General features: G+C 47.0%; 1 protein-coding gene and 1 pseudogene across 1 annotated transcript; both read right to left on the bottom strand.

Annotated features, from left to right (window-relative positions):
- Positions 1–466: 466 nt before the first annotated feature.
- On the bottom strand, positions 467–1950 carry LOC127225086 (U1 small nuclear ribonucleoprotein C-like; annotated as a pseudogene).
- Positions 1915–13207, bottom strand: Trappc3 (trafficking protein particle complex subunit 3). The gene is made up of 5 exons (XM_051188792.1): positions 13045–13207; positions 4542–4639; positions 4198–4297; positions 3196–3378; positions 1915–2413 (listed from the first exon to the last, which is right to left on the bottom strand). The coding sequence occupies exons 1-5, from the start codon at positions 13084–13086 to the stop codon at positions 2294–2296; spliced, it is 543 nt and encodes a 180-aa protein (XP_051044749.1). The 5' UTR covers positions 13087–13207; the 3' UTR covers positions 1915–2293.
- Positions 13208–19439: the final 6232 nt, after the last annotated feature.

Below are 19439 nucleotides of genomic sequence, written 5' to 3'. Positions count from 1 at the left end.
CTCAATGGTTCTTCCAGAGGCCTCTAATTCAGTCTCCAGAACCCACAGTGGGGGTCACATGCAGACAAAATACCTATACACACAAATCAATTTTTAAAAAATAATTTATGAGAATTGGTGTGAGGGTGTCAGATCTCCTTGAGTTACAGGTAGTTGTGAGCTGCCATGTGGGTGCAGGGAATTGAACCTGGGTCCTATGGAAGAGCAGCCAGTGCTTTTAACAGCTGAGTCCACATAAATCAACTTTTTAAAAACTAAAACAGCTGGCAATTTTATTTTCATTTTTCACAATATAAGTGAAAGCTGCACTTTTTTTTTTAAATCCCAGCTCTCCCCTCCAAAATTATTCTGTTAGAAAGGGGGAAGCCTTCCTTATTGTGTAGCTAGAAAACACTTAGCCTCAGCATCATGATCTCTTGATGAAACAAAACAAGAAATGCAAAACTGATATAGAGCCTCTCTGCTCTTATCTGTCTGGCCAAGTCAAGCCAGGCTGAGTGGGCACCATCATAGGGCAAGCAGGTCTCATCATTGGAGGCCCAGACATCGTGGGCATGTGACCACCCATGGGTGACCTCATTCCAGGAGCAGGTCCCACGGGCATCATCCCAGGAGGAGGGGGCCCATCAGTGGTATCATGGGAGGGTATTCCATGTGGGGTGCAGGCAATCATGCCAGGGCATGGAGGATCTGGGAGACTGGGGGAGGTGGGCTCATGACCCTGGCAGGAGGAGGGGCAGAGAATGGAGCTGGAGGTGTCTTCCTTTGTTGAAATGCAGCCATTGTTCTGTCAGTCATGCTCTGGGCCTGCTCTTCCATCCATTTCTGGTAGTAGTCTTTCACATTCTCTGTGTTTCCGACCTCTGCAGTGTCTTCCCCACAGATGGAGAATCATGGGTAAGATACATATCACAGTAATCACAATAGACCACTGGCTACCAGGAAATCCACATAAATCAATTTTAAAACTTAAAATAAAATCCAGCTGGGAGGTGGTGGCACATGTCATTAATCCCATCATTCGGGAGTCAGAGGTAGGAGGATCTCTGTGAGTTTGAGGCCAGTCTGGTCTACAGAGTGAGTTCCAGAACAGGCTCCAAAAGCTACAGAGAAACCCTGCCTCAAAAAAACAAAACAAAACAAAAACTAATTAAATAAATGCAAAATAAAATACTAGCTGGGGAGTGGTGGCACACACCTTTAACCCCAGCATTTAGGAGAAGCAGGAGGATCCCGTGAGTTTTGAGGCCAGCCTGGTCTATAGAGCTAGTTCCAGGACAGCTAAGGCTGTTACACAGAGAAGCTCTGTCTCAAAAAACAAAAACACAACAAAAAGAAAAGATTCTGTCTGGGGCCATCGAGATTGCTCAGGGGATAAGGACACCCACAGTCACACCTGACAGCCATTTGATGTGTGCTAACCCCAAGGGCTAACTGGGCTTCAAACAAGTCAAGAACGGGCTTTAGTTGTTCTTGCTTCAAAGCCTGGTGTCCCTCCCCTTGATTGCTTTGTGACCGCTGGCAGCCTGACCTGGGCTCCTCCACGAAAACGAATCACCAACCAGATATCACTAAAGCAGATCCAGCATCTGTGGAGTGTTCCGAGCAGGACCTGGCACAGAGCTCAAACGCTCATTTCTACTCAAACTTCACATGCTGAGCAGAAGGAAAACACAACACGACTGGGATTTCACTCAAGAATGCGTCTTTATTGAAGAATTTGTAAGAAAAAAGGATGGACCCTCTGTAAAAAGAGGATATGTTGCCTCCAAACAGCAGGGAGGAATGAGACCTGGGTGGCTTCCCAGAAGCCAGTGCTTCCGGCATGACTGGCTTCCATGGCCTGGCAAGACTGTCACTCCAGCCAACAATTCTTACCCACCCCTCCCCAGCGTTCTCCCTCCCCTCCACAGCCCAAGACACCACACAGCCATTTGCCAATAGCTTCATGAAGGTGCAGGAGTAGGAGTGTCAGGCTTGTCTCTTAATGGGGTCAAAGTGGCTTTTGCTTTGGAAAATTCACAGGAATGTAAAATGTTTGAACTCTTTTAGTCCGACCAGGGCAAGTACCTCCTGCCCCGCTGAGGGGAGACGGAGCAGAGCATCCCCCTCTGAAGTGCATACTCGGAGGGCAAGCAGAGTACCCGTCTGCTCTTTATTAGCATGAAGAATGGAGATAAGGTTAGAAGAGTATATAATCGGTTTCAAAGTCACTGAGTTCCAGGGGCAGAGGGAGTGACCACCTTTCTCACCCCCGAGGTGCCGCTCCCGCTGCCCCAAGTCCTAGAGCAGCTTACTCTTCTCCAGCAGGGAGATTGTCTTCAATCCTCCTGAGGAACCTCATCCTGATCTCTGTCACACCATCTCCCTTCAGAGTGTCCTGGACAAACTTGGCCTCCACAGCCATTTGGACCTGAGGAACAGAAAGGGTGCATGTCTGACCACAGCATCTGGGAAACCCCTGACGGTAAGGATAGATCACAAATGCCCATGGACTGGTGTGTGTGTGTGTGTGTGTGTGTGTGTGTGTGTGTGTGTGTAAAGGACTAAAATTCACTATATAAACCATATAAATGTATAAAACTTCCAAGGTTCTGTGTAGCCTTGGCTGTCCTGGAATTCCTTCTATTGACCAGGCTGTCCTTGAATTCATAGAAATCCTCCTGCCTCTGCCTTCCAATTGCTGAGATTAAAGGTGTGTGTCACCACCAGCTGGCTCCAAACAATTTATTTAAAGGGACTAATTTCCACAGAGATAGGGTTGCCAGCCCCAATATTCTAACACTGAAGACAGTGGCCTCAAACTGGATGTGGTGTCATTTACCTGCAAATCCCAGCACTTGAGAGGAAGGGTCTGGAGGCAAATTTGAAGATAGCCTCATCTACATATTGAGCAAATTGAGTCCTAAGCTAATTAGGACTCAACTGAGGCAAGAAGAGAAGAAGGAAGAAGGAAAAGAAAAAGACCTCAGTCCACTTCACTGTGGCCCAGGGAACACATCTGGGAAGGGGCTGCCCTCTACAGCTGAGAGCAACACTATCTGGGTGCATCAGGGAGAAGGTGTCTGCCTTGGCCCCCGTATCAACAGCACCATCCCCTCGGACAGCAAGGGGCTGGGGAAAGCCAAAGCCCTTTCTCTCCCATTCAGACAGCATTAACCAAACAATACCAAGCTGGGAGAGGGCTGCACTCACCATCTCCAAGGCCCCCCGCAACACCCCACACAGGAGGTTGGAGTAAATAAGGGATGAGTGGTTATCGGGAAGCTCCACGAAGTCCACCAACGGGTTATTTTCCAAAATGAGGGAGAATTCGTCACCAGCTGGGCTCCAATTTGTGATGCTTGGAGTGATGCCTAAGTACATCTTGAATGCCACCTGTTAGGGAAACACACAACAACACTCTGGGGAAGAGTGACAGAACTAGGGGAAAGGGAAGTGCCCACACAGGACTCCATCTCTCTCCTTCAGGCATCACACAACGACACACCAACTCACTATCTGCCCACATGTCTCACTGGAAGGGCCTTCAACTGAAATCAGGAGTTAGGCCTGAGTAACATCTGGCCCAAAATGTATACTCTCAAACTTCTTCAATACTCTGCTACACTTTCATTTTCTTGTTGTTTGTTTGCATTTTTTGAGACAGGGTTTCTCAGTAGTTATGGAGCCAGTCCTGGAACTCGATCTGTAGACCCGGCTGGCCTGGAACTCAGAGATCCCACCTGCCTCTGCCTCCTGAATGCTGGGGGATTAAAGGCGTGCGCCACCAACACCTGACTGTGCTATACTTTCAAAATGGAGGAATTTGGGCTTTAATTTCAGTGAGACAGACAGATCTGCTGGCTTTGTTTATTTGTACGTAGGATCTTGCAATGTAGCCATGGCTGATTTAGAATTTAGTATGCAGACCAGATAGGCCACAAACTTGCTGTGACTCTGCTGTGTCTGCCTCCCAAGTGCTGGGATCACAGGCGTACACCACTACACTTAGCTACAGCGGGGATGAATGCACAAGAAAGACCCAACCACTGTCGCCTCTTTCATGATCTGTTATTTCCAAACCACCAGGAAGGCTTCCTTAATCCAAACAGCTGTCTAATCAGTCTTTTGGGAGATTAAGGGAGACATCAACAGTGGTAGATAGTGCCTCCCAATGGCAAGCTTCAGTGAGACCAAGTAGCTCAGGTAAATGACCTTAGCAATGACATCCGCAGTTTCCCGAAAATCATGACATCTTCCAACATTTGAGCGTGCCAAAAAATCTTCAATTAGTCGGACTCCAATGTTATAGCCCCTTGGAAGGAAATCACAGAACAGACCATTAAGGGGTCAAAATGTTTTATATAGAGACAAAATATCTTATATCTAAACATGAGACTGTTGTCAGCTAAGGGAGAGGATGGGAATAACACCCAAACACCCTCATGAGTGAGCTCAGTGGAAACAGTACCCAAACACCGGCTTCCCAGGGCAGGACAGCGCACACTTGGTGTGCTGGGAGCCTGCTGCTGCCTCTTGCAAGGAAGGCGCTCACTCACATTCTGTCCAGCTGCTTATTCACGTCTTCATCATTCTCATAGTCCTTGCACAGCTGGGTGACGAGAGCTCCATAGGTCAGGGTGAAAAGCTCAGAACTCTGAAAGAGATCCAGAAGGCCATCAGGACCCAGCAGCACAAACCAAGGTTTAATGAGGGCCAGGATCAGCCTGGCTACAACCACCAGGATTCCAAGAATAGGCCACCTGGATACCTATGTCCCGAGGACATCACCCGTATGGAGTGGCCAGCATGATAGGGCTATAACCACACCCACTACAAATTACCTACAGAAGACACATCTTCTAACATCGAAGGTGATCTCTGCCAACCCAGTCTACCATGGTGTGGGTCACCTGAACCTGGAGTGGGAGGAACAGCCACTCACTGTTCCATGAAAGATGGAGCCAAGGCAGACACTTTCACACCAGCCTCTATGTATTGGCAGGTGTAGCCAATGGCTTCCTCACACCTTAGAGCAATTGTTCTCAACCATAAAAAAACAAACAAAAAAAAACCACAAAACAGATATTTACATTCCATTCATAACAGTAGCAAGATTACAGTAATGAAGTAGCAATTAAAATAATTTTAATGTACTGAAGGGTCACAGCATTAGGAAGGTTGAGAACCACTGCCTTAAAGGGTTCTGACAATGGGGTTAAGCTGTACTCCCAAGGCTTGGGTTCTCTGCTGCTCATGGGAAGAGCTGGCAACTGAGGGACAGACTGGACTGGCAGGGAAGGAAGTCCTAGAGAGCCCATTACCCTGAAGATAACCTCTCCTCAAAGTCACCAACATGAGGGAAAAATTAATGATCCTTTTGACATATTGCTAAAATATTTCTAAAAACTGCATAAATCTAAAAAGAATACAATACTGGAGTGGGGGATAGGTCATCAGTTAAGGGGTCTTATCGCTTTCCCAGAGCACCCAGGATTGGTTTCTGGAGTCCACATCTGGCAGCTCACAACTACCTATAACTCCATTTTCAGGGGTTCCAACAACCTCTGGCCTCTACAGGCATCTGCATGCACATGCAAATATACTCACACAGACACACAGACACACACACACACACACAGATAAACCCTGTCTTTAAAATTAAACCAATCAATCAATCAATAAAATAATAAAGCCAGGCAGTGGTAGAGCATACCTTTAATCCCAGCACTCAGGAGGCAGAGACAGGTGGATCTCTGTGAGTTTTAAGGCCAGCCTGATCTACAGAGCAAGTTCTAGGGTAGCCAGGGCCATGCAAAGATACCTATCTTCAAATAAATAAATAAATAATGAAATAACAAAAAATTTAAAACTTTAATTACATTGTGCGTATGTGCACACATGTACTAGCTCATGTGTACTAGGTCAGAAGACAACCTTTAAAATAAGTTCTTTCCTTCTATTATGTGAGCTCCAGAGATCAAACTCAAGCTGTCAGACTTGGCAGCAAGCACCTTTACTTCCTGAGCCATTTCAGCAGCCCAAGAATACACATTCTATACATGTGAGACACAATACTGACCCACACTGGTTTCTATTACTGTGCTGGTTAGTCTTCTGTCGCCTTTGTTATCTGGGAAGAGGAACCCTCAATTGAGAAAATGCCTGCATTCAATTGCCGGTAGATAAGCCTGTGGGGATGTTTCATTATTAATTATTTTAAACATTTAAAAAATATTTATGGTATGGATGACTGCCTGCATGTAAGTGAGTGGTTCCATGTGCATGCCTGGTGCCCATGGATGTCAAAAGATGGCAAATACTAACTCCTGGAATTAAAGTTAGGGATGAACCACCATATGGGAGCTAAGAATTGAACCCTCTTAACCACTGAGCCACTTCTCCGGCTCCTTGATTAATGATTGACAGTAGGATTCGCCTACCGTCAGTGGTACCACCAACTAGGTGGTGGTGGGTTGTATAAAAAGAGCAAGCCAGTAAACAGCATTCCTCCTTGGTCTGTGCTTCAGTTTCTATCTATCTGCCCTGACTTCCCTCAACGCTGGACTGCGATTGGATCACACAAGCTAAATAAACCATTTCCTCCCCAGGATGATATTTATCCCATCAGTAGAAAGCAGACTAGGACACAAACTGGTTCCAGAAGTGGGGCACTACTGTGACAGACCTGCCACGTTAAAAATCGCAGGTTTCTTAGAGAATCTTGCTGGAGAGATAATTTGGTAGTTAAGAGCATGAATTGCTTTTGCAGAGAACTTGAGTTTAGTCCCAAGCATCCACATCAGAAGGTTCATAACCACCTATAACTCCCAGCTCCAGGGAATCCAACACCTCTGGCCTTCTTGGGCACCTACACTCAAGTGCACATAACCACCAAGGTAAGACACACATACACATAATTAAAAAGAAAGCAAGAAAGAATCCTGCTAGGACTGGGTAGCTTAGTTCAGTCCATAGAATACTTGTCTGGTAAACATTGAGTTGACCCACAACAACACACACACACACACACACACACACACACACACACACACACACACACACACGAAAAACAGAAAATAGGATCAGCAAGATGGCCCAGAGTGTAAACACCTTTGCCAATAAGTGTTACGAGAAGGTTTTTCCCCATTCTGACCCCACTGTGGCTCCAGCCCCAATTAATACACTGAGACTCTGTATTTGATATAATTCTGTTGGCCAGGTACTAATTTCTTATCAGCTAGCTCTGTCTTAATTATTAACCCATTTCTATCAATCTAAGTATTTCCACGTGGTCTCATCTTACTGGAGAATGGAGCCAGCGTCCTGCTCTCTCCAATCTCTACATGATGACCCCTTACTACTTCCTCTCTCCTCCTAGTCTCCTAGTCCCGCCTATCTTGTTTTGCTATTGGCCAACAGTGCTTTATTCATTAACCAGTATGAGAAACATATTTACAGAATGACATCTCCCATCAAATGAGCCTGATGACCTGAGTTTGATATCTTAGTTCCACATGCTACAAAGAGAGACAAACCCTACAAACTGTCCTCTGACCCCCTGCAACAGGCACCATGGCACATGTGTGTGCATGTACATACATAAATAGATAAATGCAAAAAATATTTTGAAAAATCAAAGTCACATATGATTTCAATGTTAAGTTCTACCTAGCTTGGCCTTCAGTTCATACTGGACTCAGTGATACAGTATGTGCCCATGGGTTTTGGTTTCCAGTACCACACATATACAAACACACACACACACACACACACACACACACACATTCATACACACACACATAGAGAACTGCAAATAGTAAGACCCCAGAATAAAAACACCAAGACTGCTGACAGTAGAAAAGGCACTATTGGAGTTAAAATGAAAAATGTGTTTGTATTCATGGTGCTGAGGATCAAACTCAGGGAGGGCACTGGGCACCCCAGGCAAGCACTCCACCCTTGAGGTACATTTCTCATCCCTGAGAAGAAGAGCAACAGCACATTTAGTCCAGTGGAATTCCTGGGAAATAAGGCTGAACAACAACACTAACAAAATCAATCAGTCGATCAAGACTGCCACCCTGCCACTCCCTTCTGAAGAGAGGCTTGTCAGGCATGGAGGAAGTCACTCTGTGACTTCAAGACTTCCGAGGAAAGAACCCCAAGTATGAGCCACCAGGTCAGAACAGGCTACTTTTCATTATCTCATAAAAACTCAGTAAAGCAGAAAGTGCAGAAGAGACATCAATCCAGAAGAGACATGGAGATCAGAATGAGGAATGATCAGCTCAAGGTTAAACAGCTAAGTACTGAAAAAGGAATGGGGGGGACAACAAAACCCAGATGTGTCCCAAGCAGTGTTCACCATATCCACTCTATCCCATGACTGCAATATTAATAAGCCCCCTCAATTAAACAAATCTTAGATGCACTAGAGTCAAAGAAAATCAATTTTGGGAGCAGGAGGCTCTCTGAACTCAACTAAAACAGTCAGATGAGGGCACCTCCAGGAGACCATTTGCCAAATATGGCAAGTGAAAGGAAGCTATTAAGGAGGAATGATTTTTTAGTAAAGTCAAGGGTTTGGCACTAGAATGGCCTGAGTATGAATGGATGGAGGCAATCCAACAGTTACCAGTCCGGAGAGTTGGCACAAGTGCATTCAATCAGGAGAGCTTTCCTTTCATTATTAATGAGCCCGTGGATGAACTCCAAGAGCCTCCACCCAAATTATATGCAAATCACAATGCTGTGACGCTCCTTACACATGCAGCTCCCCAGTTCACCAGCAAGAAAAGGCAGGGTCCTAAACAACACAGATGTGCCTGGAATCTGGGAATGAGGTTCCTGACTCAGGCTCTCCACATCTATTAGTATGCAAGTCTATCTCCAGCTTCAGTTATGAACCTAGCATATTTAGAACAAGGAGGAATATGAATGTATAACTTAAAGGTCTTCATACATTTAAAACAGAAATAGTGCAGAGCTGGAGAGATGGATCAGCGGTTAAGAGCACTGGCTGGAGCTCCTGGAGCACAATCAAAGTGAGGGAAGAGCGATAATATGAAAAAGAGTCAAGACCATGATGGGAAATCCACAAAATCAGCTCAGGTCTGACAAACGGGGAACCTGCATAAAATGGGACTAGACTCCCTTAATATAGGTGACAATGGTGTGTGATTGGGACAATATATGAGGCCACTGGCAGTGGGTCCAAGGTCTAACTCTAACACACAAACTGACTTAGTGGAGGCCATTCTATGTGGAGAGATACCTTGCCCAGCCTAGACACAGGGGTGTGGAGGTAGAGAGGTGCTTTGGTCCCGCCTCAACTAAATGATGGGATAGACTTAGTAGACTTCCTAAAGGAGGTCTTACTCTCTCAGAGGAGCAGAAGGGAGGTGGGGGGTAGTGGGGGGAGCAGGAGAAGAGGAGGGAGGGGGAACTGGGATTGGAATGTAAAAACTAAATTAAAAAAAAAAAAGTAAGCCGGGGCAGTGATGGTGCATGCCTTTAATCCCAGTACTTGGAAGGCAGAGGCAGGTGGATCTCTGTGAGTTCAAGGCCAGCCTGGTCTACAAGAGCTACTTCCAGGACAGGCGCCAAAGCTACAGAGAGAAACCCTGTCTCGAAACACCAAAAAAAGAAAAAAAAAAAAAAAAAAAAAACACACACACACACACAAAAAAAACCCAGAACTTCCAGAGGTCTTGGATTTAATTCCCACATGGAGGCTTGGATGTTCACAACTGTCTACAACTCCAGTCCTAGGGGATCCAATGCCTCCTCAGGCACCAGTCATACACATAGTATGCAAACATACATGGTAAATAAAATGATGTGGTTAAAACAAAGAAACATCAGAGAAGGCTCACTAAGGTGGCATTTGTGTGAAGATCTGACTGTACATAAAGACTAATAACCCTACTAAGACAGCCAGCTGACAATGTCACTTGTGTATTGTCAAGACAGGGTTTCTCTGTGTGACAGCTCTGGCTGCCCTGGAACTTGCTCTGTAGACCAGGAAGGCCTCGAACTCACAAAGATCCACCTACCTATGCCTCCTGAGCGTTGGGATTAAAGTTGTGCACCACCACCATCCAGCCCAGATGGACTGTTTCTGTTAGCAGCGACTAAAAAAAGTAGACATCAGATTACTTGGGTCTCTGAAGGTTTAAGTGAAATATAGTAATTATGTGCTCAAGACAGCTACTGAAGGGGTACTGTCCCCAAACAGTAAAAAGAGGAACACATCAGTACTAGGTACTTTGGCTCAGTAGGCAGAGGTACCTGCTGCAAGCTGTCTTCTGACCTCCACACAAATCTGTGACACCCCTGCCCTGTACTGGCTAATTCTAGATCAACTTGGCATAATCTAGAGTTATCAGAAAGGAATGAAACTCAGTTGAGAAAATGTCTCCATAAGGTCTGACTGTAGGACATTTTCTTGACTAAGGGTTGACAGGGGAGAGCCCAGCCATCCCTGGGCTGGTGGTCCTGGGTTCTCCAAGCAAGCAGGCTGAGCAAGCCATGATGAGCAATCAGGTAAGCAGCTCCCCTCCATGGCCTCTGCATCAGCTCCTGCCTCCAGGTTCCTGCCCTGCTTGAGTTTCTGCCCCCACTGCTTTTGATAATGAACAGTGAATGAAATAAACCCTTTCCTCCCCAAGGTGCTTTTAGTTATGGTGTTTCATCACAGCAATAGTAACCCCTAACTAAGACATTCCCCAATAAGTAAGTATGTAAGAAAAAAAAAAAAAAAAAAAAAAAAAAGGAACAGTAGGTATGGAGGCACATGCCTGTGACCTCAGCACTGGGGAAATTGAGACAGGAGAAATAGGAGCTGGAAGCAAGCCTGGGATACATAGGAAAACCTTGTCTCAAGTGCACACACAAGTGGTGGTGCACACCTTTAATCCTAGAGAGAGGCAGGTGGGATTTCTGTGGGTTCTAGGCCAGCTTGGTGTACAGAGCAAGTTCATGGTCAGCCAGGGCTATGTAAAGAGGCCCTCGTTCAAACAAATAAAACAGAAACAACATCAATACTGATCCCAGGAGAAAACAAACACTAGAAACAAGATACAAAGACTAAGGAACCTCTGCTCCTATCTACCAAAGAAACACCATGCCTTAAATTTAACACTATCTCATCTAATTTGAGTATCACTGTCCCCATTTCATAGCTAAGGAAACTAACGACCCACTGAAAATACCAAAATACACATGCATTTTCTTCGACATGACATTGTTTTCTAGCACAACATTCTCTTCAACTACTGTTACTTCTTCCAGGAGTTTCTGTGTGTGTGTGTGTGTGTGTGTGTGTGTGTGTGTGGTGTGTGTGTGTGTGTGTGTGTGTGTGTGTGTGTGATGCATAGCTACATCCTCAGTCCCCTGAAAGCAATTCTTAACTTGTAATTCATAGAGTATATTAAGAGACCCATGAATCTCAGGGAAATGTAAACAAATGTATTTGTATGATGTAAGTTTTTGCATTTTGTGTTTGCAGTGCTAGGATCAAACCCAGCTTCAGTCACTGAGTATGTGTTTGTGTGTTTAATATTTGTGTAGAGATGATGCATTGCTATCATCGGTTTCTCAAAAGCAGTCTGAGAGAGAAAAGGTTAAAGAACTAGCCTGTAATAGCAGAATTTCCATCCAATTTGTGGTGGCTGTTCTTGGTACAAGCTGCGAAGGTGTGAGGGGAACCTAATCATCCTATCTACAGTGGAATGCCAACATAGGTCCCCTGATTGGTGGCAGCACTCGACCTTAGACTGGCTGGTTTTTGAAGACTGAACTTAAGAGTACCCTGCTATGCATGGTGACACTGAGCTACATCCACAACCTGATGCTCTACCGCAGTGACCCTCCCTCCGCTGACCCTCTGTATGTCTGTGTTAAAGAAGATTTCAAGTAGCCCAGAATGGCCTCCGTCTTATTATGGGCTGAAGATGCTGACCCTGAATTCCTGGCCTTTTGCCTCTACCATCCCAGTGCTGGAATTACTGACATTTGTGACTGAGCCCGGTTCATGTGGTGCTGGGAATGAAACCTGGGGCCCTGTACATATGAGGCAGACACTCTATCAACTTGAGCTACAAACCCACCCCCAGGTGCTCAGTTTTAAATTCCAAAACAAAGGCATGGCATGGGCAACACTGCAAAATAAACTAAAGAAGCCAGTGGCGGTGGTGCACACCTTTAATCCCTGCACTCGGGAGGCAGAGACAGGCAGATCTGAGGCCAGCCTGGTCTACAGAGTTAGTTCTAAGACAGACAAGGCTTCGCAGAGAAAGCCTGTCTTGAAGGGGGAGGGGGGGAGGAGGAAAAAAAGAAGACAATAAAGAAAGGAAACACCTGCCAGGGAAACCTCCTATCTTGGAGAAAACTAGTTCTACCTTACTCTCCAGACCCAGCCTGCCTTGGGGGACTATATTATGTCCCCTACTCCCAGAAGGAACCACAGCAATCCTCCCTTATCCTCTCAACAATTAGAGGGGCCACTGAGCACTCAGGCTGGCTCACCCCTTACTGTGTTAGATGGAAAGTTCCCTTCTGACAAGACCACCATCTAAGCTAGTCTTACAACACCCAGAGCACAGTGAGAGACTGTGTACTCAGTCTCAAATATTCACTTTGCAGGTGGAGAGACATGGGTTCAAATCCTAACTCTTCCTAGGTGTAAAATTGGGTATCACATAACCTTCCCGGGCTGTAAAAGGCCATGACATTACTCACCTAGTAGGGTTTCCTTGTAAGTAATGTAAATAATGCCCTAGTGCCAAACACACAGTAAGAGATCAGTAAGTGGTTGTTACTGTTATTGATTACCGTCGCTGTTGTTGGTCTAGTACAGAGTTGCACTTGACCTCGAGACCCCGGAGTAGCAAGCGGGGGAGGAAACTCAGGGGTCCTCCAACCTGCCCTATCATAGGACATCCCCATCCCACAGCTCACAGCTGGACCCTCTGACAATCACTTGGAGCGCCAGCACCAGGCCCTTCCCCAGGAAGCTTCAATTCCGCCCGGGCTGCCGGGTCACGCGCTCAGAATTACCATTTTCTTGCTCTCAGTGCCACGGTTCGCCTGCCTCGACATGGTGCCCACAGCGCAACGCCGCCTTGCCTCTTGTCGCAGCCCAGGTCCCAGACCCCTACAGACTCCAATTTAACCCAGCCGCAGCCCCTCAGTATCTGGGACTGACCGGCTCCGACTCACCACGCCTGCGCAGTCTGGCGCGAAGCACCATGGGACTTGTGGTTCGATCGACCACAATCAGACTACAGTACCCGACATTCCTACCGGAAGTCCTGCCCATTGCTGGGCGAGCGACGCAGCTTCTCCAGTACCTGAGCGCTGGCCTGGCTGCGTCATTATGGCCGCTAGATGGCATCCGCACTTTGGGATAGTCCTGTATTGTCCACAGTGTCCTTATTTCCCTCCCCCACGACTGGCTTTGAGAGGCTCTGCAAATTCCTCTCCCGGATTGGTTTTAGAAAGTCCCTGTTTCGAACTGGCTTCTTCTGTTGGAGCAGTTCAGCTTCAGAAGCTCCCAGAACGTCTTGGAAAACTAGCAATGGCTCACACAGAGATCTAAGTTCATTACAAAAAGTTGGGAGTGCTTGTCTAGCATGCTTGAGGTTCGGGGTTCGATCCCCAGTCCTGCTCCTCTATAATAACAATAACCAAAAAGCTCTGGGATAATTATTTATCTCTGTGAGTTCGAGACCAGCCTAGTCTACAGAGTTAGTTCCAGGACAGTCAAGGCTGTTACACAGAGAAATCCTATCTGGAAAAAAACAAAAACAAAACCAGAAAAAACAAACAAACAAAAAACAAAACAAGTTTTTATGACAACATACTCTGTGTCAGGCTAGTTAGTAGCTTTCTCTTCAAAATGCCACCTGTTCCCAAACCCCAAACATCTAGCCCTGCACCCTACCACCTGTGGCCTAATGGTCTAGTCTTTAAAATACATTCCAAGCCACTCGTCACTTTCTCACCCTCCCATCTCTAAAACAACAACACTGCCAGGTACCCAGAAAACAAAGATGCCAGCTGTGGTGGCAGTCAGTGCCGTGTTCTAATCCCAGGCTTGCCATCTGAGGCTAGGTGCTTGTAATTCTAGTTACTACAAAGATCTGATGAGATATGAGCACAGAAACTAGGCACAGAGTAAATGGGATTCCCTTCTAGCTATGCTATCAAAACACAGCCTAACAAATCAAAACACAGTCCAACAAACACTGAGGAATGTGCTAGCTGACCAAACCCTCCTCCCCATCAGGCAAAGTGCTATAGTCATTGACCACAGCCCTTTGGGTTTGGCTCCAGGCATCTCTCCGCAATGGTCAATCCTGAGGGTACTGTGCTGGAAATTAAGGCCTGCTTGCCTGATTTCACTGCAGCTGTATACTGTGGTGCTCTTCACCACCCAGCCTTCACCATGACCACTGGCCTGTCCAGATACTGAGCTAGCCAGGCTGGGAGAAGGCTGGAGGGCCCAGGGTTCTTCCAGTCTCTCCCTGAGGGTATAGGGCCCATCATTATTATACCCTTCTCCCTGTGGCACAGACATTCTGGGGCCTCCCTAGAGGCAGAGATCCCTGACTCTCCATTATGTGTCATGACCTCAGGGCTAAAACGTGAGGATCTGGGACATGAGGGTCTGTGAAGGGGGCAGAGGAGAGCAGGGGTCTGCAGCCTTGGGAGACCAGCGCAACTAGACAAGACCCTTCTACAATCCCAGGAGAGAGGACAGCTGAGGTGAAGATTGCAGTTGGCCAGCCTGTCTGTTGGTCTGGGCTCCTCCCAGCAGGCTGCCTTGGCTGCCCACAGAAACCTGAGTCACAGTCAGGGCCAACCGCCTGACCCCACCCAGCCTGCTGTCAGGCAGGGCGGTTCTGGACAGACTGGGGCGGAGCCTCTCCCTGCCGGTCTCTGCTTTCGGATTGTTCATCACTTTGCCTATGATTCCTGAACTTGGCCCTGCTTTCTCTTTGAGACTCTTGGGATTCATCTCCTCAGAGTCATCAGTTTTGAATTAAGGGTGGGGGTGGGGCCTGTGTATTGATCTATCGGGTCTCATCCCTGCTCAGAGTGAAACCTAAAAACTCCTTGGGGAGGGGGTATGGCTGGCTCAGGAGTCAAGTGCATACTTTGTACCGGCAAGGCCCTGGGTTTCATCTCCAGAACAAACAAAACAAAACAAACTCTTTCCACAGCAGGTCCCAAGTTCTCAGGACTGTTTCCATTATTTTTGAACTCCAACCTCTTCCCATCGCCTCTAGGGAGTAGGACATTTAGGAAACCAGATATCCCTTCCACACCCTCATCTCCTGTTCCCTAGAAAAGGCAGCAAGAACATAAGAAACTCAAGGTCATCCTCAGCTACACAATGTGTTCAAGCCCAGCCTGCGCTCCAAGAGACCGTGTCTCAATAAATAAATAAACAAACAAACAAACAAATAAATAAATAAATAAATAGGAAAGAAAAGAGAAGGCTCCTAGTAGAAACTTTGAACAAAGACTTCCTCTAAGACACCCAAAAGCTTGACCTCTGTAGTACTGAATGAGTTCCTCCAGCCTCCAAACCTCTGCCCTTCCTCCTACTCAAGAGCTGGAGGGAGAGAGGCGGCTGGTCACCACTGCCCTGAAGGACATTTCCTAGTCCCAGTCTCAAGCAGTAGGCCCTGGAGGCTAAGGCTCTTTTGGAAATACAGTTACAGCCCCTCCTCTTCTTTGTACTGTGAGGTGGGGGGTGGAGTGGGAATGAGAATCTGGTTGCTGTTCTTTCCGCGGCCCCCCAAAAGGCTCCTCCCACTTCCTATTTTGTGGGGGTGGAGGCAACGTCCTAGGCCTCTCTCCTGAGATTTCTATCTGACTCAAATCTCCCAGCTATTTTTTTCAGTGCTTGGTGGGTTCATCCTGGGCTCTGCCCCGTCAAATTTAGGAGGTTGGGGGCGCTTTTGCTCCAGCCTCTCCATCTGCAAGGGGACGTTGTCCTGATCTCCAATCAGACTTGCCCCAGCCCAGCCTCGTGAAGATACTAATGACTCACTCACTTTTGCCTATTTCCGTGGAGAGGGAGGAGACTGCCCTGGGCAGCAGAGACGACAAAGTCCCTGCCCCTCGCTGAATGGGCAGGATATCCTCTTGGGGCTGAAGCCCCAGATGTTACACAACCCACGCTTACAGCTTATACCTTCTTTGAGAAGAAATGTGGAATCCCAAGACACCTTACCCCAAATATAAAGATATCAGTCGTTGTTTGTGAGATAGGGTTTCTCTATTTAACAGTCCTGATTGATTGTCCCAAACTCACTTGGTAGATCAGGCTGACCTGGAACTCACAGAGATCCACCTGCCTCTGCCTCACGAACGCTGGGATTAGAGGCAGTTGCCACTATGCCCAGTAAGTCTTTACTTAACAAATAACTAAACAAATCGTTGTTAATCCTCAAATGCTGGGCTTGGGATCCTGGTCAGATACAGGGAGAAAGGAGAAACACCTTATGGGCCATCAGCTGTGCCAGAACCCTCTAGCTATGGCTGGCTGGGAAACCTGTCCCTCCCATTGTCTAGCTCCCAGATACCCTGCTGGTCTGAAGTACCAAATATTGTGAAGGGGTTACAGGAGTCATGATCTGAGAGGCAAGGGTTCTTCCAGCTTTGGTACCCTGAACATTCCATGTCTGCTAATTTTTTGTTTCGAGGACAGACCGTGTGTTGCAGGATTTTTAAGCCATATTCCATTCACCGGATGCCAGTAGCACCCTCAGCTGTAACAACCAAAATGTCATTAAATATTGACAAATGTCCTCTAGAGTGTCTGTGTGTGTGTGGAAAGCTGCCTTTTGTGGAGGACCATCTATGTAGTCTAACACCAGACCCCCGAGCTGCCCGGTTCAGAGAACTCCCCAAAGTCAATCCTAGATAGTTAGGTACAACTGCAGATTCCCAGTTCTCATATCTCTCCAGCTCAGAACCTCTTGATCTTCAACATCTCCCCAGGATCTATAACTGCAAGTCAGTGGCATTTAGGTCCTTCCTTCTAAGTCTAGTGCCCCCTCCTTTATTTGGAACTCTTGCACTCTAGGACTCTTACTCGTGGTCCCATCTTTATCCATGTAATAACCTCAGGACCCAGGCTGAGAGGTAGAAGAGCCATCCCAGGGGGTCAGCCCCTTGCTGGGTTCTGCTCCTTAATTATTCAGTATAAACTCTGCAGGGTTCAGTCCTGGATGATGCAGACCTTTAGACCTCTGACCTCACGAAGGACAGTCATGGATTCCATCATCCATATGGTGATCTCATATCTCAGATGGGATGACTAACAGCAAATGTGGAGGGCCTTCCTAATCCTCTTTTACATTTGAATTCCCTCATCATTATTACCATCATATTTACTCACTCAGCACTTCCTAGATGCCAGGCTCTATGTTAAATATTTCATTTGCTTTGTTTTATTTAATTTTACAATAACTCCCAAAGTACCTCATGGCACTGTTTTTAAAATTTATTTATTTTTGGTAAAGCAAGTCTAATGCATCGCAAGTTGCCCCCTAGCCAGGGATTTTTACTTATTATAAGGCTTTTGTTGTTGTTTTGTTTTGTTTTTTGAATCAGGGTTTCTCTTTGTAGCCCTGGCAGTCCTGGAACTCACAGAGATCCAACTACCTCTGCTTCTGGAGTGGTGGGATTAAAGGCATGCATCACTACTGCTTGATATTATAAGACTTTTTAGAGGGACTTTTTAAAAATTATATTCCACACTTTAAAAAATCGGTGGTATGTGTCTTTAATTCCAGCACAATGGAAAAAGAGGAAAGTAGATGATTTATGTGAGTTTGAGGCCAGTCTAGTCTACAGTATGTAGCCAGGGCTACAGAATGAGATCCTGTCTCTCTTTTTCTCCATATATGTGTGTGTGTGTATAATATTTTTATTTCCACATATGAGTGTGGAAATCAGAGAACAACTTGCAGAAATGGGTTCTCTTCTTCTACCACATGGGATCCAACTCAGATAATCAGGTTTGGCTGAAAGAGCCTTTACCCAAGCTGGGCAATGGTGGTGCTTGCCTTTAATCCCAGCACAGAGAGCAGGCGGATCTCTGTGAGTTCAAGACCAGCCTGGTTGACAAGAGCTAGTTCCAGGACAGGCTCCAAAGCTACATATAGAAACCCTGTCTTTAAATACCAAAGAAGAAGAAGGGCCTTTACCCACTGAGCCATCTCCCAGAAGAAGATCTGACCCTCCTGCCTCCACCTTCCAAGTGCTGAGATTACAGGCCAGTGCCATCATACCTGTTTTATGTGATGCTGGAGGTCAAACCCAAGGCTTTGTGCATGCTAGGCAGACACTTTAGTGTTTCAGGAAAGTTGTCACTTATTCAAGATTAGCTCTAGTTGCCAGCCTTTTAGCACCATCCTTTTCTAACCAAACTCTCAGTCTCCAGTCCTGCCCACCTCCCACAAGGTTCAAGTACCCAGCTACTACACAGTTCTAAAGGGGGCTGCTCTTAGGTTGCCTAAAACCTCTACCATCTTATTCCGCCACCCTGTCCCCTCTGAATGACTGCTTCATGGAGGAATTGCTATAAGGAAGGAGGGTCGAGTGGCCCTAATCTGTGGACAACTAGAGAGCTAGAGACCTGACCTCCAGATCAGGACAAAGAGCAGGGCCAGGGTCGACAGAGTCCAGCTGCCCCTCCTTTCTCCCTCCAGACTGGTCCTCCCTGCAGAGGCAGGCACCTCCACTATCGATCCACTTTCCCAGCAAGCTCTCTGCATTCTGTCCCAGGCCAGGCCTGACTTGGCTTTAGGCCCTCACCTCAGCTGGCATGATCCAGGGGATAGGAGAGCCCACTCCAGAGCGTTGAGCAGGGATATTTTGTGGGAGAAGGGTGAAGAGAGGTTTACTACCCTTTATGGCGACATGCCATGGGATGGGGGGAGCCTTCTGGGGAGATGCAGGAGGAGTAGGGGGTCTTCTGATGAGGGGACGGGAGAGGAGGTTCAAGGCTAGGACCACCCAGTTTGGACCTGGGAGGGCCCCAGCAGATTAGAGACCTGAGTAAAGCATCCTTGCAGGGCTGTAATTACCCCCAGAGAAGCAGAGAAGACACCAACCCTAGGGTGCAAGAGGAAAGGGGCCTTCGCGCAGCCATCACCAAAAAAAGATAAAGGATAGCCCTCTGACGGGTCTCCTTGAAACTGTTCTGCAACCCTGCAACGTCTGAAGCAGGCTTGGGAGAGAATCTGGACTTGATGCCGGAGCCTCCAGCATCCAGGGTGGGAACCGGGGATCCCAAACCCGTCCCCCACTCCCCCAGTCCCAGCAGCGGGTGAGTCACCCGAGAGCTCCCTACATAGTCTTCAGGCGCGCGGCGCGTACCATAGCGCGTCCGCAGGGGGACACCGCGTAGCCGGCATCGATCCCCTAGCTCG

The sequence above is a fragment of the Phodopus roborovskii genome, unplaced genomic scaffold, assembly GCF_943737965.1.
Source record: "Phodopus roborovskii unplaced genomic scaffold, PHOROB, whole genome shotgun sequence".
Classification (NCBI taxonomy): domain Eukaryota; kingdom Metazoa; phylum Chordata; class Mammalia; order Rodentia; family Cricetidae; genus Phodopus; species Phodopus roborovskii.
This window is presented reverse-complemented; position numbering and strand designations above follow the sequence as displayed.

Bases quoted from the DNA above. Each gene is read 5' to 3' on its own strand.
- Trappc3 (XM_051188792.1), bottom strand. From the start codon at position 13,086: ATGTCGAGGCAGGCGAACCGTGGCACTGAGAGCAAGAAAATG. The intron at 4,298-4,541 runs GTGAGTGAGCGC...TTTCCTTCCAAG, and splicing joins AATAAGCAGCTGGACAGAAT to GGGCTATAACATTGGAGTCC. The intron at 2,414-3,195 runs GTGAGTGCAGCC...TCTGTTCCTCAG, and splicing joins TGCGGGGGGCCTTGGAGATG to GTCCAAATGGCTGTGGAGGC.